The 13,785-nt window shown below is 32.5% G+C and overlaps 1 protein-coding gene across 1 annotated transcript; it reads right to left on the bottom strand.

Moving 5' to 3' along the window:
* Positions 1-5,022: 5,022 nt before the first annotated feature.
* Positions 5,023-7,510, bottom strand: LOC122578646 (probable carboxylesterase 18). Its single transcript, XM_043750651.1, has 3 exons — positions 6,821-7,510; positions 5,948-6,367; positions 5,023-5,462 (listed from the first exon to the last, which is right to left on the bottom strand). The coding sequence occupies exons 1-3, from the start codon at positions 7,403-7,405 to the stop codon at positions 5,448-5,450; spliced, it is 1,020 nt and encodes a 339-aa protein (XP_043606586.1). The 5' UTR covers positions 7,406-7,510; the 3' UTR covers positions 5,023-5,447.
* Between the last annotated feature and the right edge of the window lie 6,275 nt (positions 7,511-13,785).

Below are 13,785 nucleotides of genomic sequence, written 5' to 3'. Positions count from 1 at the left end.
TTGAAGTTTAGTTAGACTTGGACATTGAAACATCAAAAGTTCATTCCCAAGCCAAGTATCCAACCATAATCTTAAAGTAAAACACCATCCTCTAACTTTTTTTTTTTAAGCAATGAGCACATATCTAGTCTCCTCTATGCAAAGGCCCGTTAACTTTACAAATATTGACCCTTTAGGCCCCGAAATGGATATTTTACTCAGAATAGGATGCCATGAGCTTGAGTTGAAGTGAATTTCTCAAATGACTTGCTGTTAGAGAAGGCAAAATTTCAATTTTAAGCCGACACCATCATTTTGATAGCATGGGTCAATTAATTTCATTCAAGGAACCAAGACAATGCCACCATATTCATTTGAAGAAATAACTTTTTCCCACTATATCCAACTAACTTTCATGTGTTCATCATTGCCAACACATAAATATGTGCGCCGTTATAAAATATCCAGTTTGTCTATCATCATAAATAATATGTTGGAGTGGCATTTAACACCAACTTATCAGGGTGATGCGCCCTCCATGAGAGAGCAACTTAGCTTTCCATATTGACAACCTTGACTTGAACATATCAATCACCGGTGTCTAGTTTTTTGAAAGGTTCATATTCGCTCCCACCTGCATCCCGAACTACTTGAAAGGGGAGAACTAGGTTCATTTGCATAAGTAGGTTCTTTAAAAGAAATTAACTGCACGTAATCCGTTCATATATCCATTTTATTTTCAATTCATATATCCATTCAAAACGGATTTAGCTTTTTACAAGTTTTATACATCAATTCAACGGAGTTATTCGTTCATTATTAAAGTCTTCAAATACTCGCTTATTTTAATAATAAGAGTAGAATAATTCGATGTTAAGAAAAAAATTAAACCTCCATACATTCATTCATATATTCAAAATAACATTTCAATAAACAACACATTTATCTTTAAAACCATGAACGAATCTGCAATTCATAACTATAAAGTTTTGGTGGATTACGTCAGTCCATTCCTCATTTCTGTAACATCCCAAAGTTTTTAAGGTAAAGAAATTAACTCCTTTTTATAGTTTTGACATTAAGTTAACTTCTTAATATTTTATATTTAGATATGGGGTTAATTTAGTTGGAACTTTAGCGGATAGCGGGTAAAATATCCACAAAAATATGGGATGGGTCGTGGCATCTCCAAAGAGTGTCAACCATCCATTTTATTTATGAGTCATTCCCCATTTCCCTTCTTGTTCACCTCTTTATGCATTCCTTCTCATTTTTTTCAAAATCAAAGCTTAATTCCTTCAATTCAAGATAGAACTTATAATAATAATCATCACCAATAATCCTTATCAAGCAAAATTGAGAAGTTAGGGTTTGTGGGTTTTATGGTGGTGGTGGCCGAAAATTTAAGAGAAAGGCGAAGGAATTGTGAATTGAAAACCCTAAACTATTATCTTCCATTATTGAGGCATTGATTTTCATTACCCTAGTTTTTACTTGCTTTTGAGAATTAGGGTTATTGAGACTTTCAATTTGGGGGTTTTTGCAAGAAAATGAGTTTTGTATAAAATTTCCCCAAATTCCTTAGATAACCTAGTTTATCATTGAGTAATATGTTGAGTTTGATTTAGAAATTTATATGTTCACTTGAAAGTGTTGGTTTGTGTGAAAAGTTGATTTTTACTAGTTGATGAAATAATGATGAAAGTGGTAGATTGAGCTACCAAGTGATTTATTGATATTGAATATAACTCAATGACAAATAGGTTAGGTTTGAACTTAGAAAGGCTAGTGATTGATGAGTATGACTAAGTTGAGTTAGCCAAGTTTGTGAATGTAAGCTTATGCATATTATGACATGATTATAGGTTGAAGCTTGTTTGTACATTGCCATTTTGTTGAGTTATTGTTCAAGTAGCGGAGGAGGGGAGTATATTTGCATACCTTTGTGTATACGTTGGGTCAATTACCACATGATGTTGAAGTTTTGTTATCCATGTGTGGTAATTGATTCGGCGTTAGGCCAATGTGGGGCATAGTTATGAGGCCTAAGAACCTCCGGAACCTAAGAATCCCGATAGTTGTTTAGTGGGGCCTAATAACCCCTTGTGATGAGGCCTAAGAACCTCTGGGACCTAAGAATCCCGATAGTTGATATTGTTTATGTTATTGCTTATATGGATCCATGTATAGCATTTAGTGTGCAAACGTGTAAATGTGGCATGACGATGTCATATGTTACATATAATAGTCCTTTGTACGTTGCCCTCCTTCGAGTTCATAAATGTATGCAAGTATATTCACTAAGTCTTTGCTTATATTATAATTGTTCATATTTTCTTATAGGCGGTTCCAGAAGAAGGAACTAGTTGTGGATTTAAAGCTTGAAGTGATAGAAGTTGATTTTGGGAAAAAGGTAGAAGGTTTGACCATACTTGGATGTATGGTGCTTTTGGTATAGATACTTCGATATCCCACCTCATTGTGGCTCTTGGTACATTCGAATCGTGGTAAATTGTCTTTTGATTATTTCAGAAATGGGTCATGTGTAGTCTTATGGTTTGCAAACTAGTTTCGGTTGAATTAACAAAGTGGCAACTTGGGTAATGACCCATTTGATTTTTGTACATGAATACTAAATCATATAAGTGTTGTAAGCATGTTTGTAAATGCATTGTAGTTGGTTGTAATCTTTGAAAAAGTTGTTTTTGGAAGTTTGATTAAAGTTAAAATGATATGGGTGGTTCTAAGTGGCAAAAATGATGGTTCAAAAAATGAGTTTTTGATCAGCAAGTTTCCACTGCGCCGCAGTGGGCTTGTGCAGCTCCGCTACGCCGCAGTGGAGGTTTTCGTGGTGCAGATCAGACATATCCCACTGCGCCGCAGTGGGTATGTTCAACCCCCACTGTGCCGCAGTAAGGAGTTGCTGTAAATAAAAAAAAAACAAAAAAACAACATTTCTCGTGTTTTCAGTTATCGAGTCTAGTCCTTTCAATTTCTTAGTTTAATGGGTTTTTTTTTTGCATATGTAATGATACCATTCGATTTTCAGTAAACATAATGATACTATTCTTTTGCGTTTTAAAATATATATATAGCTTACTCTTCTAAGTTCTCCCTATATGATCATCTTACAAACAAAGCAACGAATATTGTCGTGGATAGTAACTTTGTTGTGTATCTTAACTGTGTATCTAGCATTAAATAAGTGGTTTTTGTAAAGTTATATATTTTTATTTTTATATATCAAATATTTAAAATGTAAATTTTATGTGTTACTTTAGAATTTATGGTTCATAAATATGTGGTTTATTTTTATATCAAGATGCAATATCGAAAAACTATAAGTTTAATTAATGGTAATATCATAGTTTACTAACGTTAGATGAAGTTGACTATGAATTAAAAGCCACTTGTTTCTTTTTATTCTTATTATTTCTAACTTTTAAAATGGGTCGACTTAAAAAAAAAACTATTGTTTTAGCACTAAACTTAGGTTAGGTGGTATTCTTATTTTGAAAAAAATCCATGCCTCTATTGTTGTAAACATTTCGTTTATATCACAATTTTAACTTAAAACCTCTAAATCTGAGGACATAAATAATATCGATCCATTTATTGATAATTATGTTTAAATCATGAGGATTGTATAGTTATCAATATCAATCATTATAATGATCATTGTCTATATATCCCTTTAATATAGGATTCATATATATTGTATTTTGAAATAAACTTCAACTTGTAATTATATAATTTGTATGTTTAGTTATATAAGATGAATAATAAATATGATTTTCTATTCTTTATGTTTCTTTATTATTTTCAAATTTATTGTTTTACAACGAAAAACTCTAAAATCACCACCTTAAAAAAGTTAAATAATTTAATTTTCAAACCAAAAACATACAAACATGCAATATAATAAACTAAACAACAAAGAAATAAGAAACACATATCTCTTGAAAAGATAGTTCAATACTGAATTTTGTCACAAACTATTCCTCAAAGTATAATCCCTCATACATGTGATCAACTCATGACCTAGGTATGTATATGCTGGAAATAGCTTGACTTAAAAGCTTTTCTTAGATAAAGAAAGGACTAAAAGATTAAATTAAAGGTTTTTATAAACAAAATCTTTATACTAATAAAAATGGTGAGGAGTTCGAACCACCAAGAGAAGAAAAGAAATACTTAGATGCATGTTGGAATTATGAAAAAAGTCATTTATCTACTACTCCTTTATAATGATTATTCACCCCCTTATTTTAAGAAAGAGTTAGAAAATAGTTAGATAAGAAATTACCAGATTGCCCTTAATAAACAACCCTAAAGGATGAATTAATTTACATTTTAAACTCTTATCTTCTAAAATATCATTATCACTATTGTATTAACTTACACGGTTAGACCATTCGACACCAATTGTCGATGTCATCGATCACCACCCGTCACTGCACCACTAAACCACCGTCGCCGTCACCGCCACCGCATTGCACGGGTACAATGCTAGTTTATAGTAAACAAAAATTATTGGATTTCGTATTTCTCACAATGTTGGATGGGGATAACAAGTCCTATTTTTTCTCACTTCCCTTTGTTTTTTTCGTCGATTACCATCTAGCCACCATGGTTTGACCCGGCTAAGCCTGGTCTGACCCGGTTCGACCCATGAGGCAATTTTGGTCCGTTAAATTAACTTGTTAGCTTTATAATTCAAGTTCTAACTAGTGCTTCATTACCCTAAATGTGAGACCAAAATAAATAATATATTAATGGTCGTATAGTTATTTTGAGATATTGTTGAGATGTAACGCGAATTATTTTAAAGTTTTAGGGATTCATGCATGAAAATGTAATTAATCCCATATTTTTTACGATTATGTTTAACTATAAGAACCTCTATAAAGTACATGTACCAAATTTTACTTTTACGTCGAATGTAATTAATCACTTAGATTTAAAAAAGGATAGATACGATAGCAAAACAAGTAAATGTGGATATACATAACACCAAAAGCACACAAAGTTAGATAAAAAAAATAGAAAAAAAAACACATTAAAATTCAATACATAAAGTGCAAAACAAATTATAGAGTAATAATACATACAACATAGGTTGCAAGTTGGATACATCAATAATGAAAGAATTACAATTTAATGAAGGGTTCAGGGTTTCATAATGTAATGATCTATAATGAATGTTTATCTTGTGAAATAAAATGAACACCTGAATTGTTCATTAAACAAAATAAGCATTTATGTATAGTTAATTACATTAAGAGACCCTAAACTCTTTAGTATATATAACATATTTTTTTTATTTAAATACACACAATAGCAAACCGAATAAAATTTAGTAAACTTTCCCTTAAATGTAGATATAAATGAAGCTAAGCTAACGACAGGTCTTCGAGTCCTAGTCAAACTTGTCATCAATTTACCCAGCCTCAATTAAGCATCTGTTGTCATTCCTTCTTACTCTGTGAAACACAATCGACACAATTTAAAAGAAAATTTTAGCAAATTTATATTATATACATATTATATGTATACATGTCTCTTAAGCATGAAGGCTACCATATGCATTATAAATTACATCATGATATAATAGATTTATGATAAATATGAATATGTATAAAGCTAGTAAGGCTCATGTAAGAATTATTCGCATATAAATATAAGTAATTTTAAGTATAACTTGATAGTTAATACGTGAACCAATATGTGTATATATATATATATATATATATGCATATATATTGAAATTTAGCAAGTTCTTCTAATTTAATGAGTAGAAAAATTTATGGTAGATAAATGTTGAGTTGTATAAGAAGTGGATTATTCATGCTATTTATTGACATCTATAAATAGAATATAGATAGATATGTACCTTGTGTAGAAATGTACGAGTACATTATTTTTAGTGTATCAGTTTTAATATTATTCGATATCAATAAGTGCATACCTTGTTAAAGAGCTTGTACACAAACTCCCTCATTTCAGTAATAAGTTGATCATATTCTGGTAGTTCTGGAAAACTACAAAAATCATGAAACATGTTTGGGTACTTCGATAAGTGTACTTTTTTTCCAGACTCTTGCAGCCACTCGTAGTACCTTATCTGCCAGTCTTTTAGAATATCAAACCCACCCACAACTAACATGGTTTCTGGGTAATCCAATTTTGTTATGTCTACTGCCCTCGGGCCACTGACGTTAATGCTTGGATGATCGCGGTTATATTCTTCACCTTCTGGCATCAATGCTTTCCAAAATAAATCCGTTCTTTGCGTGTTCAAAAAAGGTACTTTGAAATCAAGTTCAATTTCAGACTTTATTCGCTCCTCTCCTCCAAAAAATGGTTGAATTGTCACCAAACCGACTGCCTTTAAATAGTAAACATATTATGTTAACTTTCGTATCATTTGTGGTATAATTGTTTTATGTTATGATCATATATAATGTTAAAATTTAAGATTGAAGAAAGAGTCATTAGTTTTAAGGTACCTGGTCTAACTCTTAAGACCATTCTTTACCCTATAATTCTTTTTATAATGACAACTAACGTATTTTAATGTTTAAGTTACATGAGTATTTTTAACAGAACTTGGGACTCTAAAAGAACTCTTGAATAATCGATCTTACAAATGTAAGATTTGAGATTCGAACCCTTATGTAATAGCCTAATATAATAACTTTATCAATGACCCACCAACCCCATAAACTACTTTATAATTCTATTGAAACACATATAACATCACTAGGAAAACTAAAAAGTTTAAAGTTGATATTATATATATACTTATATTATATGTATATATATATATATATATATATACCTTGAGTTGTTCGAACTTGGTTAGGCAAGCACTTAGATTAACAGCATGAGCTAGGTTTCCACCAGAACTATCTCCAGCAATAAAACAGCGAGAAACATTCGCATTTTCAAGACCAGATTTTGCGAGGTTCTCTGGATTATCAAGAAATTTAAGCACTTCAATTCCATCCTGATATTGTGTTGGATATTTTTTCTCTGGGGCAAGACGATAATCAGCAGAAACAACAACACAAGGAAATTTTACAGCCAGATCCGTACATAAATCATCATACATCTTCACATCAGCAGAAAGCAGGGAATATCCGCCTCCGTGAAAATATGTAAAAAGTGGCAGATCTTCAACTTTGTGCCCTTTAGGGATATATACACGGAACCAAATGTTGGAAGTTGGGTTCACGACAACGTCGTATGAGTTGATAGTATCGTCTACGGGTGCAGGATCCCTGGGCGGAAATAAATTAGCGAGCCATCGACGGACTGTTCCATCTTTTTTCTGAGTTAAGTCGATATATAGGCCTATAATAGCTAGGGTTATTCTTGTTTGTAAAGGCAGATCAGGTTTGGGAATTGTTGGTGTAACTTCCATTTTGAAATAAAATGTTGTTGATAGAATATATTATTTGAAAGAAAGTATTATGGAAAGAAAAATGAATTGAAATGTAGGCAGAAGCAGAATGAGTTATGAATCAACGTACATTCACCCCATATTTATAGTATCGTCATCATCCTAGTTTTGAAGAAGTCATCACACGTTTTCCTAACATACGTACATAATATATTAGCAATTAGCATGGCAATTTTTGCATATGATATAATACATCCAATTGAGGGAAAATAATAAAGTTGGGGGGACCTTGTAGATAATACAAATATTTTTGATAATTTTCAAAAAAGAAAATATATATGAGGTTGTGGTTTTCTTAAGTATCATCTTCTGTCCATGATCGTGGACCACCATTCCATCAAGGACTCAATTCTATGAACTCCATCGATGCTCAAGGTCTCCGGGCGGTAGCACATGGTAAAAAAATATATATATATAAAAAATTGTACATGTGAGGTCCCCTGATGGCTGATGCTTTGAGTTGTATTTATTTTGCATTGATTGATGGTATTTATTTTGTTGGAATTATGTCGTTTTAAATAACTATACATTTAAGTGGGTTAATTAAATCATGAGGATTGTACTATCACGATTGTTGATCATTATAAGGATCAATGTCTAAATCTCTTTAATATTAGATTGTCAGGATATATTGTATATCTTGAAAGAAACTTCAACTTCAACTTGTAACTAATATACGTGTTTCTATGACATTAATTAATGATTGTTTAGAAGAAGAGTTATTTAATAACTTTAGAAAAAAAACTAGAGAACTACCCTCAACTATATATTTTTCCCCTTATTTCGTTCATATCTGATTTTGAATAATACAACTATTTTTATACGTGTAAAAATTTTACACGTGTGTATATTGTATATTTTCGACGATATGTAAGTGTCACTTTCTCATGTGTAAAGGATAAAAATAGTCAATATTTATGAAAATTTTACCGTGTGACTTATACATGTGTAAGTAACAGGAAAAATGAAAGTAAAATGTTTGGCTGAAAATGGTTATCATATTCTATTTTTTTCTTAAGGCTTCTTTAAATAATCCATCCTGATTTTCTGTTCCTTATATTTCTTATTTTTGTTTATTATTTTAATCTTTATTGTTTTACAATAAGCTCTAAGATCAAAAATCTGATTCTTGCACAGTTGCACGGTATAGTCAATATTATAAAGTTACAATTTGCGACCTTAAATTTTACGACTAAACCATACTACAGTCTAATATACTACAATTTAATCAAACAAATACTAAAAAGTTAGTATTCGTAGTTTACTGTTTTCTGAACCACCATTAGTGTTGGTCTCATATGATTATGCATAGGTTATTAATATGACCCAAGGTACTCCCTATCATCATCATCATATCTTACATAATTGGATAAAAAAACTCCTAGTCCTATATTACACTTATCCAATATATCTATGTCTATGTGTAGCTTATAATCATTTCGAATGCCACATAAACAATTTGACTAGGTATCAACTTTTCACAGTTTTTTATTCGTTTCATCATAATAATCAATATCATCATCATCGTTATCGTTGTAATCATCATCATTAGTATGTTAATGACCTTTAGTTAAGTTATAAAACTTGAGTTAAAATAAGTCAACATACCACGAATTGAAAGATGTCTAACCTTGAGTTAAATAAGTTAAAAACTCAACTTTCAAAAGTCATCCCTCATTCATAATGTGTTAGTGTTAAGTTTTGAAAAAGACATAAGAAATTTCTTTGTGAGCGCTCCTTTGATATACTCATGTTAAAGTCTGAGGGGCAGGATTTACTACTATTAATCGTCGACATGCATTCGGGCGGATTAGTAAGGGGTTTTCCCTCATCGGGTATCTGAAATAGGCATTCCTACTGCGAGATAGCTCACTAGCGCGGACCCGGTTAAGACAACATATGCTAGACTTCTCGATGTCGAATCATGACATGAATTTTGCAACGAAATTCACCATCTAAAAAGTAAAAAAAAACAAATTAAAAAAACTTTTCACTTAGAGAATTGAACCGAGATAGTATTTGTTTTAGGGATGCATGCTTAACAAGTGAACTGGGTTCATATGTGTTTCAACACGAATTACCATCAAGGCATCAAGTGGGCTGTATACGATTTTCAAATAAAATTAGCTGTATCCATTCATATATCCATTTGACTTTCACATATCCATTCAACTTGTCACATATCCATTCAACTTGTCACATATCCATTCATACCTTCATTCAATAACCATCTTTCGGTATTTCGTCAAAGTATGGAGTTCCATTTTTTGAATTTTATAGAGATAGACTTTTTTTTTCTTTTTTTCAAATAGCAAGTTAATAGTCAATTAGTATTTAACATTCGAGACAGTTGGTATATGATCACGTTAAATAAACACATTTTTGAAAATCATTTAAGCTTATAGGGTTACACAAAATGACACGTAAACTCTATATTATTAATTAATGTATTATGAGTTATATGTTAATTAATATGATCATGAAATGATTAATAAAAACATAAGATAACAGATATATAATAATTAGGAGTTTCCTAATCGTACAATAGGGGGGGGGGGGGGGGGGAGAGTTTTAGAGGGTTTCCTAATCCTTTACAAATTTGGTCACCAAGTTTTAAACCCTTTTAATTGAAGCCTATAAATAGATGGTTATAGTTAAGGGTTTTTCATAATTTACATAAGGTAAAACCCGAACTAAAAAACACTATCTTTTTCTCTCTCTTGTTCGATCGACAATAGGAAACAAACTAAGGGGTTTTCGGTGTTAAGGGGTTCTACATTTATGGGAGAAACACAACGGGTTTGTGAGTTTGTGATTGGGTACTAGCATACGATATAGGGGTGTCAAGTGTGCAATCATAGAGAGGTTTTACTTTAAACCCTAATTAATAATAATCTTATTATTATTATCTTTATTGGAAGCTTACGCTAAAAGATACACATTCGATTCCTTCTTTGTTAGTTAATGTGATTGCATATACGTTCTTATCCCCTACTTGTGAATTGTTATATATTTAAGTGCTTAAATCCTAACAGTGGTATCACGAGCACATATGTGATCTATTAGTTACAAAGATCAAAACTTGAAGGGGGGTTTAGGGTTGGTTAAAATGTAATTATTTATTAAATATTAAAATTGTTTTCTTTATTAATTTTTAATTACTTTTTTCGACATTAATTAAATAAAATTAGGGTTGTGTTTAATTAGTTCAACCTTATTTTAAATGGTTAATTGAAACCCTCTAAGCAAGTTTTGATAATATGGATTGACATGTTTATTAGATATAAATTGCATGTTATATACCTTATTTATTTAAAGTTTTTAAATAGAAGTAAAAATTATAAGGAATTCATGCAAATTTCTTTATGATTATTACTTAGATATAAAGATATAAATAGCTAAGCATAATGATCCAATAATTACGTGTAATTATTAGATAATTGTGTGACTATGTGAATTTTTGTGTGATTTTCAGCTTTGCGACAATTCAGTAAAAATTTTATAAAAGATAAACCGTAACGATTTAGAAGCTGATTTTTGGACTGTAGATGCCCAACTCATAGGGATACAACTTTGCAGTTCTGGTCGAAGCTTGATCATGACCATAAATAGGTCTAAACAGGTCGTGAAGCTACAGTAAATTTCGAGTCAGCATGTTTTATGTGAATTACTTGCTAATTAAGTTGTTTAAAGGTTTACGCAATCAAGGTAACTTGATGTATGTGGTCCTCTTCTTTGAAGGGGGGTCGACTTAGACATATACATGAACCATAGTGACCATGTTTAGGTGTCCCACCTTAACTCGTTGCATGATTATTAATTAGTTAATAGTTAGTAAGTTTATTATTTTGCGTATTTATTGTGGTATAAATGGTGATGCAAAATTTTTTTACAGAAAAGAATAAACTTGACTAAGGATTATCGAAATAGAGATTTTTTAAATAGGAGTCGTACAACCTTGAGATACACCGGCTTACCCATTTGAACATACTCTAAGAGAGGTATAAGTCAAAGTGCGCTAGCTTTCTAAAAGGGCGAGTTTTTATATGCGTCTATCGCAAACCTTTGCCCTTGCGCTTCTTTGTCCGTTCAAATGGAGTTGCCGAGCTCTTTTGTGTTGTTAAGACTATACAAATGATTTTATTAAACATTATGTTATGAAGATTTGCATGAGTCTTCATACATAAACTTTTGATTCACATCAAATGCATTACCCATTTAAAGTTAAGTCTTTGCCACCCACTTTGCTAATAACACCCCCTTTGCTAATAACACTTGCAATACGTGAGACTGTAGGCGAATTGTATCTTACAAGGTAAATTACTACTCCATCGTGAGACCGGTGGTAGACTGTTCACATGTTCTTAATTGGGCGACTTAAAGCGAGTTAAGAGGTGAGATCCTTGACCCATGGCATAAGATGGGACAAAACATGTTTACAAAACACTTAACACCCCATTAAAGTGTTGTTGCAAGTCCCATAAATCTAGGAATTGCACTTGTAATGCAATTATTGCTCGTTGATGAGCGATAATTATATAGACTTTTAGCGCACTTGTTTTGGTCATTTTATAGTCATTTGAGTGAACTTATGATACTTAATGGCATGCATATGTGATTCCAGGTTTATCGCTCGTGGCATGAAGGAAAACGTCAAGAAATGGTGATAAAGGACTTAAAAGAAGATAAATGATGGTTCGATGAAGCTTCGGGTCGAGATTCGAGACTTAAGATGAAGAAACTTGTGTCGACATGAAGCCTATGACCATGTGTTAGTATTTTGGGCATAACTTCTTCATATGGACTCCGTTTCTGACGTATAAGCTGTCCACGAAAAGGCGAGAGAAAGATCTACAACTTTCGTGTAGAACCTACAGCTAGCGCCGCTAGAAGTGATCCTGAAGCTTACTAGCGCCGCTGGGAGTGCTTGAGCGCCTCTGGACCTTACCAGCGCCGCTGGGTTTCGCATTAAACCTATAAATACCCCCCTAAACCCTAATAGCCGCATAATACTTCCTCCACATGACTTTGGGGGCATTTCTAGGGTATTTTCACCAGATCTAAACCCTCGTAACACCTCCATATTATCCGGAAGATCAAGCATCAATCCTTAACATCATCATAATCATCGCTCGAGAAGGAGGTGGTGTCGTGTGTGTGAGTCACAGCCGCAAGAGTGACGAGCAGTAAATCAACATCAATCAATTCTCTATTTCTCTGTCGGTACATTATGGATTTACATAATATTGATTTTGATCTTTCTTCTATTATGAGTAGCTAAATATTTAATTATCTACTAAGATGATGTGACGTGATTATGTGATGGTTGAATACTAGATACACTTAATGTTTTGCGTGATCTTAATATATTTAATCCTTGTTATTTGTTGTTGAATTGTTGGTTGTTTACTCATGCTTGTAATGGTATTATCTGTATGTCTACATAATCTTGATTGTCTAAGGTATAAATAAATTGCTTTATGTTATCGACTGGTAAAGAGTAATTCAATACTAATAGGATTAAGTGTGTTAACGGATTGGTAATTCGGTAGACAAGATTGTTATTAAAATAGTTAAACAAACTAATTGGTTAGGCAACTATAGGTGGATAGGGTGGTACTCACACTTGGAGCTAATCTGTTTGGGGATTTGAGTAGGTAATACGGATTTTTTAGGGGTGATACCCACGTGACCAAGTCTAGTGACTTATTTAGATCCCAACTATCGTATTGATTAGTGCAACCTAAAACATGTTATGGATCTGATTCGAGGTAGACGACCTTTAATTTTTCTGTTTAAAACAACTCTCTTTCGATTAATTTCTCGGAATTATTAACTAAATCTTTTTATTAATTGATTTTAAAAGCAACGTGACAACTCGGTCACAAAACCCCCGACCAATCTTAGTATTACTTGATGTCACTTAGTTCTTAAACATAGTCCCTGCGAACGAACCTGGTCTTACCTAATAGGTATACTACAAACGAACGGATCCACTGTGTAACACCTTGCCTTACCACAACACAATATTGTCCGCTTTGCCCGCAGGCTCACGGCTTTGTTTCTGGTTGCTCAGGCAAACTTCCCAGAAGGGTCACCCATATAGAATTTCTGTCACCTGAGCACGCTTAACTGTGGAGTTCTCCTCTCATCCACAGCCAATACGCCCAAAAAGCGTTGTGTTATGTAAGACCAATGATGTCACTTATATCCAGAATCCCCCTTGTATGTTAAGATGTATGCTTTCACACCCCTCCACACAACTCAATGTCCTCGCTGAGTCATGCAAGTGCGTCATACACTCCTAACAATCCAAGGGTTGCTTTGATACCACTTGTAAC

Source organism: Erigeron canadensis, chromosome 8, assembly GCF_010389155.1.
Source record: "Erigeron canadensis isolate Cc75 chromosome 8, C_canadensis_v1, whole genome shotgun sequence".
NCBI lineage: Eukaryota > Viridiplantae > Streptophyta > Magnoliopsida > Asterales > Asteraceae > Erigeron > Erigeron canadensis.
The sequence above is the reverse complement of the archived record's forward strand: the minus strand, read 5'-3'. Positions and strand labels throughout refer to the sequence as shown.